The 17,370-nt window shown below is 49.3% G+C and overlaps 7 protein-coding genes across 7 annotated transcripts; 5 read left to right on the top strand and 2 right to left on the bottom strand.

The window, feature by feature from the left end:
• Positions 1-212: 212 nt before the first annotated feature.
• N7537_004048 (uncharacterized protein) lies at positions 213-2,342 on the top strand (the record flags this gene model as incomplete). Its single annotated transcript, XM_056895106.1, has 3 exons — positions 213-834; positions 893-1,144; positions 1,207-2,342. 3 exons carry the CDS (start codon positions 213-215, stop codon positions 2,340-2,342), a joined length of 2,010 nt encoding a protein of 669 aa, XP_056754854.1.
• Positions 2,343-2,954: 612 nt separating this feature from the next.
• N7537_004047 (proteasome regulatory particle base subunit RPN1) lies at positions 2,955-5,941 on the top strand (the record flags this gene model as incomplete). Its single annotated transcript, XM_056895105.1, has 5 exons — positions 2,955-3,096; positions 3,194-3,258; positions 3,326-3,490; positions 3,551-5,863; positions 5,915-5,941. The coding sequence occupies 5 exons, from the start codon at positions 2,955-2,957 to the stop codon at positions 5,939-5,941; spliced, it is 2,712 nt and encodes a 903-aa protein (XP_056754853.1).
• A 512-nt stretch (positions 5,942-6,453) lies between these two features.
• On the top strand, positions 6,454-7,850 carry N7537_004046 (protein kinase RIO2; the record flags this gene model as incomplete). Its single annotated transcript, XM_056895104.1, has 3 exons — positions 6,454-6,516; positions 6,614-6,758; positions 6,820-7,850. The coding sequence occupies 3 exons, from the start codon at positions 6,454-6,456 to the stop codon at positions 7,848-7,850; spliced, it is 1,239 nt and encodes a 412-aa protein (XP_056754852.1).
• Positions 7,851-8,175: 325 nt separating this feature from the next.
• Positions 8,176-9,121, top strand: N7537_004045 (mitochondrial 54S ribosomal protein uL23m; the record flags this gene model as incomplete). Its single annotated transcript, XM_056895103.1, has 3 exons — positions 8,176-8,291; positions 8,422-8,709; positions 8,845-9,121. 3 exons carry the CDS (start codon positions 8,176-8,178, stop codon positions 9,119-9,121), a joined length of 681 nt encoding a protein of 226 aa, XP_056754851.1.
• A 443-nt stretch (positions 9,122-9,564) lies between these two features.
• N7537_004044 (putative LON domain serine protease) lies at positions 9,565-13,093 on the bottom strand (the record flags this gene model as incomplete). The annotated part of the gene is given in 5 exon segments (XM_056895102.1): positions 9,565-9,652; positions 9,708-11,934; positions 11,998-12,433; positions 12,448-12,591; positions 12,893-13,093. The coding sequence occupies 5 exon segments, from the start codon at positions 13,091-13,093 to the stop codon at positions 9,565-9,567; spliced, it is 3,096 nt and encodes a 1,031-aa protein (XP_056754850.1).
• N7537_004043 (porphobilinogen deaminase) lies at positions 13,062-14,162 on the top strand (the record flags this gene model as incomplete). Its single annotated transcript, XM_056895101.1, has 2 exons — positions 13,062-13,326; positions 13,408-14,162. 2 exons carry the CDS (start codon positions 13,062-13,064, stop codon positions 14,160-14,162), a joined length of 1,020 nt encoding a protein of 339 aa, XP_056754849.1.
• Positions 14,163-14,347: 185 nt separating this feature from the next.
• Positions 14,348-15,524, bottom strand: N7537_004042 (IGBP1/TAP42 family protein; the record flags this gene model as incomplete). Its single annotated transcript, XM_056895100.1, has 3 exons — positions 14,348-14,923; positions 14,981-15,257; positions 15,313-15,524. The coding sequence occupies 3 exons, from the start codon at positions 15,522-15,524 to the stop codon at positions 14,348-14,350; spliced, it is 1,065 nt and encodes a 354-aa protein (XP_056754848.1).
• Positions 15,525-17,370: the final 1,846 nt, after the last annotated feature.

Genomic DNA, 17,370 nt, shown 5'->3' with positions numbered 1-17,370 from the left:
TAGTTGGAGAAAAGGCGGAAGATCCCTCGATAAGGCGATAAGAGCCTAGGCGTCATTGTTTGTGGAGATCGTCTGCTCCGTTGCATTCGTCCTCCCGCGAATATGTAACAATTCGATCGCATTTGTTGTCTGTGCCTATTCGTTGCTTCGATGTTATAAAGAGAACCACGGGGCTCGTAGAGCTTTTTTTACAATCATTCCGGGCGCACATAATGAGCCGCGCAAAGATGCCCCTTCGGGTCGATGAAGAGATGGGCAAGAAAGATGACGACCATCGACCATCGGATCAATCGCGCTTCCTTCCTCGGCAGCACCGAGCAATGCCTCGACCTCGCAGAATACTGTTCGTTATCATTGCGCTTGTTCTCGTCTACGAATTCTTCAAGCACATGCCGACAGACCTGAAACCTGCCCCAGACCGGTTCGACCCTGCGGTTGCGAAGCTACGGGAAGAAAGCCTTGCCAGATTATCAGGCTCAGATAAGCCACCTACTGTTCTCAACCCAGACACTGTACTACCGGACACTCTGCCACCAGTCAATGTGTTGGAATCGGGGCGAAAGGAAGAAGCTTACGATGGGACGATCAAGTTCTACCAGTTGGCCCACTCTCTTCCTCGTTATAAGTATTCACAGAAAGCTTCCAGCCGTGCAGTTGTGTTTGCAGCCTCAAGTCTCCGCAGTGTGTCGGATCTTTTGCCCCTAGCTTGTCGAATGGCTGGTCAGCGCCTGAACTATGTGCATTTCACCCTGATGGGAAAAGAGGAAATATCGATTGAAGGAATCAAGGAAGTTAACAGAATCAGAGATAGTGAATGCCCGATGACATGGCATGGTATGATATTTGGATTATGATAATCGAACGCGTTTGCTGACTTGGAGATAATTAACAGATGCTCGGCCGGACTATGCACCAAAATCTACGGATGACCGTATGAGGCGGTCTGTGATAGGAGGGTTGCAAAACATACAAATCTACATCAGCCCCGAGGTTCTCATTACACAAGGTCAGGGCTGGGAGGATTCCTTTTTTTGGGACGGGGTCGAGGCCTATTCACGAGCAAATGGCATCCCTCACATTGCTCTCTCCACTGCTTCAAGGGATCTTATGTGGATAGCGTCGCTAGATAGCGAAGCTCTCCGATGTAAGTTATTCCCCCTCTCTTTGGTGAATCATATCCGGAAATTCTGACCGTATGTGCAATAGCGTGGAATAGAGTGCAAATCGAGATGGTGGTGCATGCCCCCTCCGAGTCTTCTGGATCTTTGATCAGGCTTATGCAGTCATTGGATGCAGCCGATTATTTAGGATCGGCCCCAAGCTTGACAATAGAGCTCCCCCAGCGGGTAGATTCGCAGTTGCTTCAGTTTCTACAGCATTTGGGCGGGTTGACCCAGCTTTCTGGCCGAATTACTATTCGGCGGCGCATTCAACCGCATTATATGGACACGGCAGAATCCTCGCTTCGAACTGTGGAGTCGTTCTATCCACGGGACCCTGAGGTCACACATTTGCTTCTGCTATCTCCACAGACCCAGCTCGCACCGTCGTTCTATCACTACCTGAAGTTTGCTGTACTAAACTACAAGCAGTCTTCCCGAGCTAAGCACCTATTTTCCCACATGATCGGCATTTCACTTGAACTGCCATCATCCAAACCCACGGCTGATGGTCATTCTTTCACCCCGCCGCCCATGACCGTTGCCGGCAAAGAACAGTTTCTTCCCTCGTTCCTCTGGCAGGCCCCCAATAGTAATGCAGCTTTGTATTTTGGTGATGCATGGACGGAATTCCATTCCTTCATGGCTAAGCGCCTGTCGACTCCACAATCCGTGGCGGCCCCCCAAACAAAGTTGATATCACAGAAATATCCGGCCTTTATGGAACATATGCTCGAGATGATCCGTGCTAAAGGATATTATCTCCTATACCCATCATTCCCAGGCATCAAATCTTCTTCGGTTGCTACTGTGCACAACGAGCTATACCAGCCCCCAGAAGAATTCGGGGACAGCAATCCCGCAACTCCGAGCAAAGAAGCCACTCAAGCCATTCATGATCCTACTCAGCCGGTTACAGGCGGGGTTTCCACCGGCTTAGAATCTATTGAAAAACCACTGAACCGCGCATCAACTATCATGCCACTGCTTGAGCAGTTCTCTTCAGGTCTTCCCGATCTTGATGCTTTGCCTCTGCTTTCATACGACGGAGAGGAATTAACGGCCACGGCATACACCAAACAGACGGAAGAATATGCCAAGCATTTTCGAACTCATTACGGAGGATGTGTCAAGGATGGCAAGATTGATGAGCCCTTGGAAGACCTATTATTTTGCATTTAAGAATGAATTCCCGGCGAAATCTCCAGAATCTGAGTTGTCATTTCACCGCCATGTTTACCAAATTCAGGATACACAAATAGTCGGCTGCTCATGCGGCGTCTACCCGTGGCGACGTAAGACTTTAGTACTTTGGTCTATTGGACCACTATGGTACTAGGGGCGATATATGTAGAATATAATATATAGACCTGTTTGTAGATGTATACGAAAGCAGTAAGTAGGAAACGTAAAATGTACATGGGAATTTGCTATGTATAAACAGGAACGTTAAAGTCAAATTTGAATTTAAAACACCACCAAGTCATTTATCTCCCTCATAAACCAGAGTCATAAGGATTCGAGTTATAGAATTTAAGTCGTAGCATTGCAAATCCAAAACAATGACGAGGGCCTTCCGCAGGGCTTGGCACCTTATGTAATCTAATTCCGGAGCTGCACCAGACCGAGCTCTGCTTCTCCATCACCAGCTTACAATCCACTTTCATTACACTTTATTTGCAGAATTTCATCTATTTCTGCTTTGTAACACTATCTTCTACTTATCTGCTTGATACCGACCTCTCCCACGCCGCTTCGATTTCCCCCCGACTTGGTCCCCAGCTACCATCAGAAATGGCCAACGAGGGCGAACGGCCAACCTCCGCCGACAAGGGCAAGGGCAAGGTTGATGATGTTCGCGAGTTGAACGGCAAGAACACCGAAAATGGCGAGAAGCCAGAAGAGGAAAAGAAGAAAGACGAGGCATCTGAAGATGGTATGTTGCGATAAGGCGTCTCGCAATGGAGCATGTGGTTTCTCTCAAGGATCCACGGTGGCACTCAAAGCAACAGGCTGATCGAAATTCTCCACAGAGGAACTCAGCGAAGAAGACCAACAGTTGAAGAGCGAACTTGAGATGCTCGTTGAGCGGTTAAAGGTACAGTCACTCTCCTGTCCCGTGCGCATAGCACAATGACGTTAATCATCATCTTTGCTCTCAATAGGAACCCGATACCTCCCTCTATGGGCCTGCTTTGGACGCAATCAAGAACTTTATCAAGACTTCTACATCCTCCATGACAGCTGTTCCTAAGCCTCTCAAGTTCCTCCGACCGCATTATGATGACTTGGCAGGGCTATACGAGAAATGGGTCGCAGGTCCCGTGCAGGTTGGTTCTGCAGTGCTTCCATCGTTTTGTGACGATCTAACAATATCGTTTTCCCCCTAGAACTCGTTGGCTGATATGCTGTCCGTGCTTGGAATGACCTACGGAGACGAAGAGAAGCTGGAGACTATCAAATACCGCCTGTTAGCCAAGTCGGAGGACCTTGGCTCCTGGGGTCATGAGTATATCCGGCATCTTGCACTGGAAATTGGGCAGGAATATCAGAACCGTTTGAACGCAGACCAGGATACTCAGGATCTAGTGGACCTTGCATTGTCGCTGGTGCCCTATTTCTTGAGCCATAATGCTGAAGCCGATGCGGTTGATCTCATGAGCGAACTGGAAATCATCGAAGATATCCCTCAATTCGTTGACGAGAACACATACGCTCGGGTCTGCTTGTATATGGTCAGCATGGTCAATCTCCTCACTTACCCTGAAGATCAGCAATTCCTTCGAACCGCCCACGGGATCTACGTCCGCTACAACAAACTTTCGCAAGCGATCGTGCTCGCTATCCGGTTGAACGACACTGAGCTCATCAAGAGTGACATCCACGCCACGACCGACAAGTCTTTGAAGAAACAGATGGCCTTCCTTGTCGCCCGACAGCAGATCTGGCTCGACCTTCCGGCCGAGGACGAGGAGGGAGAGGCCTTGGCTGATTGTCTCAACAACACTTCCATCCCAAAGCACTTCAAATCTCTGGGCAAGGAACTCAACATTTTGGACCCCAAGATGCCGGAGGATATCTACAAGACACATCTCGAGAGCAGTCGCGGAGCCGGCCTCACTAATCTTGATTCGGCACGACACAACTTGGCCAGCGCCTTTGTCAACTCGTTTGCTAATGCCGGCTTTGGTAATGATAAGATGATGTTAGTGGAGGGTGATAAGGGCCCGTGGGTGTGGAAGACCAAGGATGATGGCATGCTTTCCACAACTGCGTCGCTGGGTATGCTGCTACACCGTGATGTTGAGGATGGTTTGGATAAGATCGACAAGTTTACCTACGCGCAAGAAGACCAGGTTAAGGCTGGTGCACTGCTCGCTATTGGTATCTTGAACTCCGGTGTCCGACTTGACTCTGACCCCGCCCTTGCCCTCTTGAGTGACCCTGATAACCTTGAGGCAAAGAACGTGCCGATGAGAGTTGCATCCATCATGGGTCTTGGTCTGGCATATGCCGGTTCCAACAAGGAAGAACTGCTTGAAGTTCTCCTTCCGATTGTGGAGGACGCCTCACTTGACATGCAGCTGTCTGCTATGGCAGCAGTTTCCCTAGGTCTTATCTTTGTTGGTTCGTCAAACCACCAGGTTAGCGAGGCAATCGCAACGACCTTGATGGATGAGGAGCGTCAGAAGCAGCTCAAGGACAAGTGGACAAGGTTCATGGCCCTCGGTCTGGCACTTCTGTACTTCGGCCGCCAGGAGGAGGTTGATGTCATCCTTGACATCCTCAAGGCAGTTGACCACCCCATGGCTAAACCAACCTCAGTCCTTGCCTCAGTATGCGCTTGGGCAGGCACTGGTACGGTGCTCAAGTTACAAGAGCTTCTCCACATCTGCAATGACATCATTGAAGAGAAGGAGGAGAACAAGGGCGATGAGCTTGTTCAGTCGTATGCTGTTCTCGGTCTATCTCTCATTGCCATGGGCGAGGATGTTGGACAGGATATGATCCTCCGCCAGTTCGGTCACCTTATGCACTACGGATCTAGCAACATTCGCCGAGCAGTTCCCCTGGCTATGGGCTTGATCAGCCCCAGTAACCCACAAATGAAGGTTTACGACACACTGTCCCGGTACAGTCACGACAATGACAACGATGTTGCCATTAATGCCATCTTCGCCATGGGTCTCTGTGGCGCTGGTACCAACAATGCCCGTATCGCACAGCTTCTCCGCCAATTGGCCAGCTACTACCACCGCGACCAGAACTCACTATTCATGGTTCGCATCGCCCAGGGTCTCCTACACATGGGTAAGGGTACCATGACGCTTAATCCCTTCCACACCGACCGGCAGGTCCTTTCCCGTGTCTCAGCAGCGGGTTTGCTTACTGTGCTTGTATCACTCATCGATGCGAAGCAATTCATCCTCGCTGAACACCACTACCTGCTCTACTTCCTCATTACCGCCATGTTCCCCCGCTTCCTTATTACCCTCGATGAGGACCTTCAGCCACTCACCGTCAACGTCCGTGTCGGTCAGGCTGTGGACGTGGTCGGCCAGGCGGGTCGCCCGAAGACCATTACCGGATGGCAGACTCAGAGCACGCCAGTCTTGCTGGCTCACGGTGAGAGAGCTGAGCTTGAGGATGAGCAGTACATCCCTCTGAGCAGCACTCTCGAAGGCCTGGTTATCTTGCGCAAAGTAAGTGTTTTCATCTTAAATCCAAATTTCTAGTACTAACCTATCTTCTAGAACCCGGACTACGAAAGCCCCGAATAAGCAAGCTAGACTAGATATTCCCCGATTTACATCCATTGCTCGCAACCAGCGGGACTCGTATAGTGGTCGGGTTATCGTTGGATCTAATGTATTCCGAACGAATGAAGAATAGCATGGATTTATTTTACAACTTTTATATCTGTTTGGCCTCTGATCCAATTTCTTGGATTTATGAGTAGACTGCGTATTTTGGACCTCGGTGGATTTGGGGAGCTTGGTGTGCTAATGTACGAGTAGAGACACTCATCTTGATTTACCCCCTTACTTTTTAATTACTTCTGATAGATATTCAGCCAGAACGTTGTGATTATTGCACAATGCTATCCAAATAAAGGCGAAGCTATCAAGGTTCCCATCCGGGATAGGAAATAGGGCTTAGGGCTAGGTTCTTATCAACTTTTTTCCTCCGCTGCATCGTTGACTGGTCTAACTCGTCTTGAAGTTCTGGTCTCCAACGAATCAACTTAGGGAAATTGGAAGAAAGCGAAAAGCTACTTCACTCCCTCGCAACCATGAAACTCGACGCTAAGGCTATTCGCTACCTCACCTCCGAGGATTTCCGTGTTCTTGCAGCGGTACTTATCGGCCCCTCTTAAGTTTACCCCGCGATGATCTTTCTTTGGGGGTATACTGTCGCGCATTCTTCATTAGCTAACATGTGAATTGCCATAGTGTGAAGCTGGCAGCCGAAACCATGAGGTCGTTCCCACGCCGTTGATCTCTCAACTTTCGGGCCTCCGGGGCGGCAGTGGGGTCAATCGCGCAATCTCAAACCTCGCGAAAATCAACTTGATTGCAAAGGTCAAGAATGCGAAGTGTATGCATTCCATCCACTTTTGTATCTGGTATCATCGCTAATACAAGTATTCTGCGTATAGATGACGGCTACCGACTCGCATATGGAGGATTGGATTATCTTGCGCTGAATGCGCACCAAAAGTCAAAGGTCATCTACTCGGTTGGCAACCAAATCGGCGTGGGAAAGGAATCAGATATTATCGTGGTGGCCGAAAGCAGCGGAGCGCAGCGCATTATGAAAATCCACCGTCTCGGCCGTATCTCATTCCGAACAGTCAAGACAAACCGTGACTACCTACGACACCGCAGCTCAGCCTCATGGATGTACATGTCTCGATTGGCAGCAATGAAGGAGTTCGCTTTCATGAAGGCTCTGCGTGAGAATGGATTCTCCGTTCCCGAGCCCATCGCCCAGAACCGACACACCATCGTCATGAGTCTAATCGATGCTTTCCCTCTGCGTCAAATCTCAAAAGTCGCCAACCCTGCTGGGCTATACTCCGAACTTATGAATATGATTTTGGATCTTGCTCGATATGGTCTGATCCACGGTGATTTCAACGAGTTCAATATCCTTATCAAGGAAGAGCTGGACCCAGAAGTGAAGGGGAAAGAGCTTACTGAGGAAGAGGAAGATGAGCATATCCGGCTGGTCCCGGTTCTCATTGATTTCCCTCAGATGTTGTCTATCGATCACGTTAACGCTGAGATGTACTTCGACCGTGATGTGGAATGTATCAAGCGCTACTTCAAGCGCAAGTTCCACTTTGTGAGCGACTCAAAGGGCCCTACTTTCGCCGAAGCTAGAAAGAAGCTCCTCAAGAACCCTGGCAAACGTCTGGATGTCGAAGTTGAAGCCTCAGGTTTCTCGCGCAAGATGGCCCGTGAGCTCGAGGCTTATATGGTAGACGTGGGGGTCAAAGGAGATGGAGAGGCTGCTAATGATAGCGACGATGATGAGGATGATGATGATGATGAGGAAGATGAGGAAGAGTCTGGATCTGATGTCGAGGAGGCCAGTGATGCCCACGAGACCAAGGACTCTGAAGATATCGATGACAGCACCAAGCGGTTAGAAGGACTTCGAGTCTCGGGATCGGCGGAGCAATAAAAGGACATGATCTTGGGCGTTTTTTATGACTATTTACGATGAATAAAGCATGTAATATAGGTTTCAAAATTTCCTATCAATGGATGTCTTGTAGTATACCCAAACTCTTCGTTTAGGAAAGGAATAAAGGAATATAAATAATATACCTAATAATATACCAAATACACATTGCAACGATCTCTACTCTGACTGAACGCCCAACATTGAAGTCTTGTGTTCACTATTGGTGTATACTTTGAAGTCATGTGACCAGATCGGCCAACGCAGTTTTGATGCGCGGTCCGCAAGCACCTCCAACCCCCAGATTCCTCCACTCAACAACACGATGGTGCGTCTCAACAGTGTTCAAGCGAAAGCCCTTCGCCGCCTACAAAACCAGGCTGGGGTCCAGCAACCCCCCAAAACAAAATGGCCCAGCGTCGTCGGCAAGCCCGTATACCTGTACGTTGCCCAAAATTTCCAAGAACCCGAACTCCGCTCGACCAAAACAACACCCCAGCAGACTTGACCGGCTCAATTGGACATGTGCCAAAAAATAAAATGTACCACAACTAATTTCCCGCCTCGTTAGGCCTGAGTTCCGCGTCGCTCTCGTCCGAACTCCCAACCTCACCCCCCGATATGCTCAATTCCGCGTCCCCCTCAGCTTCAACAAGTTCGATCTACGTAGCTACCTATGGCACTTGTATGGAGTCGGAACCCTCAGCATCCGCAGTTACGTCCAGGCACAACCAATCACACGAATCTCGCGCGATAACAAGGGTTTCGGCCCGTGGCGCCGGCCTAAGTCGCAGAAGCGCATGACCGTTGAGTTGAAGGAGCCCTTCGTGTACCCCCAGGAGCCAAAGGATCTGACCCCGTATGTGACGCCCACCCTTAAACTTCTCGTCCTTTTCAACTCCAATGCCTTTTATCTCCCTCTTTCTACATTCCCAATACTACACGTGCACTCAACCCAGATTGAACGTTATAACTAACCAATTTCATCCAATAGCTGGGAGCATGAAAGTTGGTCAAAGGCCGAGAAGTTCCAGATCGACCTACAAGAAAAGGAGAACCCTAAGCCGAACAAGGGTGAACAGCCCGATCGCGAGTTGCGCGAGGCCTACAAGGAGCAGGCCAAGGCGTTGCTCGAGAAGAAGGAGACTTGGAGACCAACCTGGAAGGCTCTGGGCTTAGAGACACACCAGGCGGCTAAGAATGGCGCTTTCGCCCCCGCTTCTACGCTGCCGGCTTGGTTTGCGAAGGGACGGAAGCACGGAGCGCGATAATGGAGTTTGATGGGATTCCTTGCATTGTTCTGAATGGTTTTCTTTTTCCTCCCTCCATTGGGGAAAATTGGTGTTTCTTGCTCTATCTTCTGGTCCATGTTAGTTTGGCTGGATCTGTGTATTATACTCTTGGGGTAGATTGTATACATCTTGAATATGGCGTATCATCTTTTCTGTTCTGGTTGAGGTTTACATGATTCTCTAAAATGAAACAGATTTTGTAAATTGTGACGTTGGTAGAATTGAACACAGTATGTTGAGTGATATAGACACGAAATATTGACTGGCATGAACGCATCACGAAAGACAAGCTGATTAAATACAAGTCACTAGGGCCCGGGGCTATTATACGCTATGCAAAAATGAGGGTGGGGGTTCCCAAACGGCTGGGCAACAGATGAGAGAGAGGCAAGGCGCCTTGAAGTTATAGTGCTGAGAACGGTTTACAGCCGGCTCTCGACGAAGTTCATCTGGTGTTGGCCCGGCCACTGGGCATCGGGCCAGACCTGGCGAAGCCCTTCCCAAATGTGCCTGTGAACAATTGTTAGCAGTTGAACTAAACCAAGGTTGGGAGGAGATTACATACTTGACATAGATGATTTCCAGACCATCCTTGACTTCCTGTGGGACATCTTTGACGTCCTTGCGGTTGTGGTCCGGCAGTAGCACGGTCTTGACGCCCGCCCGCAGAGCACCAATCAGCTTTTCCTTGATACCGCCGACGGGCATAACCCGGCCGCGGAGGGAGACTTCGCCAGTCATGGCGATCTGCGGTGGGACTGGCTTGTTGCTGAACAAGGAGATCAGGGCAACAGTGTGGGCAAGACCAGCAGAAGGGCCATCCTTGGGGATAGCGCCAGAGGGGCAGTGGACGTGCAGGCTACGACTCTTCATAATATCTTCATTGGGGTCATGGGTGAGACCTAGCTCGAAGGAGTGTGCCTTCACCCATGTCAGGGCTACTTCAACAGATTCTTTGAGCACGTCGCCCAGCTTACCGGTTAGCTGGACGCGTCCGTTGCCAGGCATGTCTGCCACCTCGATGAACAGGATGCTGCCCTGGCCACCGGTAGAGTAGGCGACAAGGCCTGTGACCACACCGGGCCGGCCGTGTTTTTCGGCGATCTCTTCCTCAAATCGCTCGTTCCCCAGGATATCTTCCAGATCGTCGACTGATACAACAGGGTTATAATCTCCTAGCCGGTCGGTGTCCCCAGCGTCGGCATATTGAACGGCCTTGTGACGACAAATAGAGCCAAGCTCCCGCTCTAGGTTACGCACACCTGACTCACGGGTGTACGAGGTGATGGTCTTATCAATCACCTCGTCGGACAAGTTTACCTGGCCCTCGTTGAGACCGTTGGATCGAATCTGCTTCGGGATCAGGTGTTGCTTGGCAATGTGCCTCTTCTCAACAGTGGTGTATCCAGACAGAGAGATGGTCTCCATGCGGTCAAGAAGAGGTGCTGGGATCGTGTCGAGGGAGTTGGCAGTAGCAAGGAAAAGAACCTTGCTCAGGTCGATAGGAATGTTGATATAGTGGTCGGTGAAGGTGTGATTCTGCTCAGGATCAAGAACCTCCAGCATGGCAGCGGATGGGTCGCCTTGGAAGTTGGCGCCGCCAACCTTATCAATTTCATCAAGCAGAATGACGGGGTTTGCAACGCCAACCTTCTTCAGCCCATTCACAACCAAGCCAGGCATGGCGGCAACGTATGTACGTCGGTGGCCCCGGATTTCCGCCTCGTCTCTGACACCACCAAGGGAGATCCGGTGGAATTTTCGGCCAAGCGAGGCAGCAACGGACCTTGCCAGACTAGTCTTACCAGTTCCAGGAGGTCCGACCAGAAGCAAGATAGGGGACTTGTCGGTCATACGCTTAGACTTGAGGATCTGAAGGCGTGTCTCCAACGCAACCCGGTCAGACTCTGACAACAGGGGAACATCCTTTTCGACATCTCCAACGGCCGAGGAGTCCAAGTCCCTGGTGAGTCCAGAGATCTGGCGTTCAACATCCGAGTTGGTGGACTGCTTCAAGCGCAACACGGCTAAATACTCCAACAGTCGCTTCTTGATTCGCTCCAGGCCGTAGTGGTCCTCGTCCAACTGCTTCCTGGCGTTCTTCAATGTGTCTGGTCCAAGCTGATCCTCTGTCACCTTGGTCCATGGGATTTCCGATAAGTTCTCCAGATAAGTCCGGCAAACACCGTACTCGGCGTTGGCAGGGTTCATCTTTCGCAGGCGTTTCAATTCCTTGTCCGCAACCTTCCGAGCTTCGGGACTAAGCTGCGCATCATTCAGCTTCTGTTGTAGCTCATCTACCTCATTGGGCTCCTTCTCTTCATCATTGCCACGCCCGCCAGGGGGTGTTATGCCGGAGAGACCCGAAATTGCACGCTTTGCGAGCAGCTCACGTTCACGTGGGTCAATCTGACTGATATCCATACCGGAGGAGGGGAACGAAGTTGAGCCAACTGAGGTGACCCTGACGCTACTCTTAATATGCTGTGCCTGTCTGGTGAGGATCTCAACAACCCTCTCCAACCGTTCCTTGACATCCAGCGAGGAGAGGATACGTAGCTTTTCCTCAAAGCTTGCGTCAGACACGTCTGCCATGAAATCGGCCAACTTCCCAGCCTGCGTCAATTCTGTCTTTGATATATAGAGCTCGAACTTTCGGGCAACGAGTGGCGAGAGGCGAGAGGAAGCTGCCGACAGCAATGAGGAGAGGCGGAGGAGAGTAAGAAGTTCTCGAGAGAGCTGTCTCAATTGTTGGAATAGTTCAGCGACTTCTGCGTCACCTTGGCCAGAGTCTAGAAGCATAGGAAGTATAATTAGCCATGTGGTCTCTGTACTTTGTGCCCGTGGGAACTAACTGGATTCGTCATGAATGTAGACCTCGGCCTCAAAGTATGGTCGGTCTCGCAGGACCTTCTTGATAGAAAATCTTTGCGAGCCTTGGACAAGCAAGAAAGGTTCAGAGTAGGCCCGGCGCTGAACTCCGATGACTTTGCCAATGGTTCCACAACGGAACAGGTCCTCCTTGCGTGCCTGACCGGCGTCAATCGAGTCATATTCCTCCTTTCGCTCTGAGTCCGAGTCGTCGCCTTCGAGGAGCTGCTGTCCATCCCGGCTCAGGAACGGTGAGTTAAGTGGAACACAGCCGAAGGTGATGGTATTCGCATCTCGCTTGGAAGGCTTGTCCACAAGTGACGAAAGGAGATTGGCGAGATCGGGACGGTTGGAGACTGGAATCCGTAGAGTCACACCAGGTAGCAGAACCGAGCCCTTGGGGAGAGGCACGAGGGGGATCTTGGTAGTTCTACCGTTGGATCCCATCTTGTACGGGCCCTCGTGATGATGAAATGGGGTGGCAAAGATGGGGATCCGGGGAGATCAAGTTGTAGAGTGTATGAGGGGTAGAAGACAGGGGGGAAGATGAATGGGGAATGTGGAGATGGGAAGGATAACTGGGATTATATGAGGAGGAGAGATGGAGAAGTTCCAGAATCACGTCGATGGGAAGTCCGGGGAGATAAAGTCGAATGTCTGGCAATCTCCACGTCCCGAAGCCGAGGTTGTGACGATCAACTGGGGAAGACAAGGAATTTGCTTTTGATTGTTTATAGTCTATTTTTTAAATTTATAGATCTACAAGTATTATATTATTAGTTTACGATCATTTTCTTATTTCTATTTCCTAGATTATATATATATATATATATATATATATATATATGTTCTAAACGTTGTACTCCTGGACTGAATTACCTGATCTGCACGTGTCCCGTGATCGGAGTTCTCCAAATCCACTTTCGCCTTTTCGCCTGACTTTCCTCGGCAGTTTGATATCCTACGGTCATAGCTCATACAACGTTGGACACGTCTTCTCCCATTATTTCCAGTGTCTTCTCCGCTTCCGTTTCCTTTGCCCCTCAAAATGTCTACCCCCGCCCCCACCCAAAAGACCATCACTATCGGCACCCGCAAGTCTAAACTGGCTCTGCTCCAAACAAACCTGGTCCTCGACGCATTGAAGAAGGCATTCCCCCAATATGAATATAAGATCTTCTCCAAGGAGACAGCCGGTGACCTGAACACCACTATCGCACTGCGCGATTTCACTACCAAGAACCTGTGGACGGAAGAATTGGAGGAATTGATGATTGGCGGGCAGGTCGATGTTATCGTGCACTCGTTGAAAGGTTTGATAATGCCTCAATCTCAAACAGCGTAGCTGTTTCAACCTTGGAAAGTGCTGACGACAACTTCTTGGAAATTATCAGATGTCCCCACTACTCTCCCCTCTTCCTGCAAGCTAGGCCCGAGCATGCCCCGCGAAGATAGCAGGGATGTTCTCGTGGTGAAACAAGGTTTGCCATACAAGAGTCTGTCCGAGATCCCCGCCGGCTCCGTGGTTGGAACCTCGTCCATCCGCCGCACCGCCCAATTAGCCCGGAAATACCCCCACCTTAAGGTCCAGGATGTCCGTGGCAACATCGGCACTCGCCTATCAAAGCTAGACGCCGAAGATAGCCCTTACGCCTGTGTCATCCTTGCCGCTGCTGGTCTGTTGCGTCTTGATTTAGAGGATCGTATCACCCAATATCTGGACTCCAAGAACAGCGGCATGCTCTATGCCGTCGGGCAGGGTGCCCTTGGGATCGAAATTCGCAAGGAAGACACTGTTCTGCAAGATATGTTGGACACAATTGGTCACCAGGATACCACATTCTCGGTTTTGGCCGAGCGGAGTCTTTTGCGGACTCTTGAGGGAGGCTGCAGTGCCCCGCTGGGCGTTGAAACTGAATGGGTCCAAAATATGCAGGGTGCTAAGCAGTTGCGAATGCGGTCTGTTGTTGTCAGTGTCGATGGCAAAGAATGTGCCCAGGTAGAATTGGAAGCCGATGTCACCTCTGCTGAAAGTGCTGAGGCCTTCGGTATTACCGTAGCCAAGGCCCTGGTGGCTGACGGCGCAGGGGACATTCTCGAGACTATCCAGCAGAACAAGGCCAAGGAGAGCGTTTCTACTGCAGTCTAAATGTTCAGATATATTTTTACTGTAACTAGGCAGATATACCCTGTTAAAAAATGAAGTGAACGAGTTTTCTTGTCTGGTATGGTTGTACTCGCTCAAGATATCAATAATATTCGCCAAGAACTCCGTCTGTCGTGACTTTTTTGGACTATAGTAAATCAGCTCTATCCATATCGGTTATTTCAAAATCATCCCCGGTTCAATGTGTTTCCAGCACCCTTCGGATTAGCTTCCGTGTACTCGTCCCAATGTCGTGCCTTCATCGTTTCCTGGTCGGCAATGTCGTGATCATCCTCGTCAACTTGCGGTTTGATGCCAGACTTCTCGCCTCCTCCTTCAATGACATTTCCTCGTCTGTGCTCTTCATCGAGATATTCCTCAATTGTCATAGTAGGAAGGTTATGACCCGGACGAAAGACTCCTTGTTGCATTTCTGCGCGCCGACCCAACAACGTAAACGGCTGCATTGGCTTTCCTTTGCTGTTCAGGATAGGACCACCTCTGCCTCCCCTCAAAAGCTGTGACATTGAAGGATCTAAGCGGTCTGAATAATTTAATCCTCCGATATTGCTTCGCTGTCTGGGATCATCCGTTGGTGGGGGGCGGGGCGGCGCGTTGCGCATGGCAGAAAGTATCGATAATTCCTGGATTAGGAGATCTAAAGCCTGGAAGGTCTGGTGGGTGTAAAGCTGGAGCTCTGCTAGGTAGAGGGATCGCGTGTCATCATCGTCGCTTTGCAGGCGAGCTTCGTTTTGTGAGAAGTACTTTAAATAGGGTAAGCAAGAGAATCAAGCAATATCCAGGGGAAAAAAATCCTATACCTCCAGCTTCTGCTTGAGCTCTTTTTCTTCCCGAAACCGTGTTACTTTAATTTCCCGTCTGGCGGCAGCGTCGTTGGCTGGCGCCAGGGTAAAAGAGGTCGGATTGGCCATGTATTGCTCAAAGAGCTTCTTGTCTCCGCCGGAGAGTAGCAGGTACTCATCCAAGCGCATCAGGTATTTCTCATATTCTTCGAGCGCACGCTTGAGGACAACTTCGCGGTCTGGGGTAGCAACTCGTTGCAAGAGCTCGGCTAGATGGTATTCCAGTGTCATGTACCTGAACGACAAATCAGCCGAATGGGCAACGCAATGCCGGAATGAAGGTGACGTACTGGATATCACCGGTTGAAATATCTTCCAGCAGCTCATTAGAGCTAAATAGGGACAACATGCTCACTTGACGCTGGCATTCTTGGAATTTGGCGATCGTCGCATTCACCTCGTCTCGGTAGGTCTCCGCGTTGGTATCACCCCGCGATCCCAGTGCATCCTTTTGCTCCTTTGCTGATGCAAAGAGAGAGCGAAGATTCTGTGGTTCCTCCATTGGTTCTGATATTGATCTTGCGGGCTTGAATTAGGTAGAATATAGGGTATGAGAGGTGCCTAGGAAGGGCTCGCGTGTCCCCCGCGATCTGGATCTGAGTTTTGGAGACGCGATAACGAGATAACGCCAAGCTTCTATTCGATAAGCCTTTGATATCGGGCTTATACTTCCTTAACTTTGACTCTATTAAAGAATAAGAATAGCCAGCCGCTCATACGGCCCTTGTCATGTCTTTTTTTAGGTGTATATGAAGATGGTACATAAAGCATGCTTTGTGTAAAAGACCTTTCTACGTATAACCTTTGTACATCCCATATATCAACATGACCCAAGTACCTGTCTAGGTGCGCACCACCCTTTCTAACTTAGCCCTTAGTAAATTCAAACTTACCCGTAATTTCCCCCCTTTGACGAAGATATAGTAATTTGAAGTATTATCTTTGATGAAACTTGATAAATTCAGGGGTAGAAAAAGGGCATCATAACTTCTTCTGGATACAAGCAACGAAAGGGAGAGAAGGAAGAATTGATCTATTCAATCTATCAAGAGCAGGATATTCATACCCGAAGGCTAACAAACAAGCCTTCAAAACAGGCACGCATGGGAGATATAACTGTTCCCGAAACTTGAACCATTTATACCGCTGCTCGAACTCCTAGCTTCACGGGGCAAGGGGAGGATGGTGCACCGTGAATTAAGCTTGCCCATGCTTGACAATGCAAAAGCTCCCGTTTCATGGGCGATAAAGAGTGATATGATCAAACTTCCCACCATGGTTGTAGTCGAAGGCAAATGCGATGTCTGCGGAGGATTTCAGGTCATACCCCCCGATCTCATCAGAGTGGCTGTAGACCGACTGAAACTCCATTTTGGTGACGAGGGTTTCAGGGCTCGGCTTGTTGATTTGGTAAAGATAACTCCAGTAGCGGTGGGTGGTATATCCAGGGAGAAACTAGGATGAGCTCTTGAAAAATGCCACTCTTCCAAACACTTCAGAGGGTAGGGTTACCTCATATTTATATCATACGACGTTCCTTTTTAATAAGATATATACGCACGCCACCACTTTCTCCGGTCGCCAGTATATAGTATAACCATTCCGTCTAATCCAATCTCTTGGCGCTCGGATTAAATTGACGTTTGCTCGCTGTCCCACTAGAATCTATTTACCGATGAGCTCATCTATGAATACCAAGGTGGCTAAGACAATGGATAGCTCTAAATTTGGACTCCTGGTGTCTATACAGCTGCGTATTCTGTTCCTTTTAATTTTTTTTGCCTGGAACTACTAGAGTATATCCTATAGTACTAACTCTACTAGTCTAAAAATAACTAAGAGATAGTGAAGGAAACACAATACTTATATTATAAGGAGCAAAGATAAAAGAAGAAATCAAACCTTATAGTCGCTACCACTAACCATATCCCCTATATCGTCGAGATTTAGAGCTCCTATATAGTGAGTCTACAAATCGGGTTAGTGTGGCTTGAACCAGTATATGTATGAATTAGAAACCGGTCGTAAGTTGGTTGTCATAGTGGTCTTTGAGTAAAGTTGCTGGCTTGTATCACATACGTACTCGTTTTGGTCAGTGGTGTTAAGTCAACCCAGCCTAACAACATTGAAGCTTTAAAATAGTATCCCCGTTAGGTTAATAGTGCCGCCCCTCTCTCTATATATATTTATATAAATAAGCCACACTAGTTATTTACGATCAAATCAATTATGATCCCTATCACTTAGATTGCTATCTTAATATAGTCCTTTGTGACCGTGAAAAGCGGTGGCGTATTCGCAAAGCAGGCTTCAACAGTCTTCAGATCTAGGTGTGGCGGGCTGATCTT

Source organism: Penicillium hordei (genome assembly GCF_028827395.1).
Source record: "Penicillium hordei strain IBT 12815 chromosome Unknown utg000002l_segment0_segment0, whole genome shotgun sequence".
Classification (NCBI taxonomy): Eukaryota; Fungi; Ascomycota; class Eurotiomycetes; order Eurotiales; family Aspergillaceae; genus Penicillium; species Penicillium hordei.
Note: the sequence above shows the minus strand (reverse complement) of the source record. Positions and strands in the feature narration are given on the sequence as shown.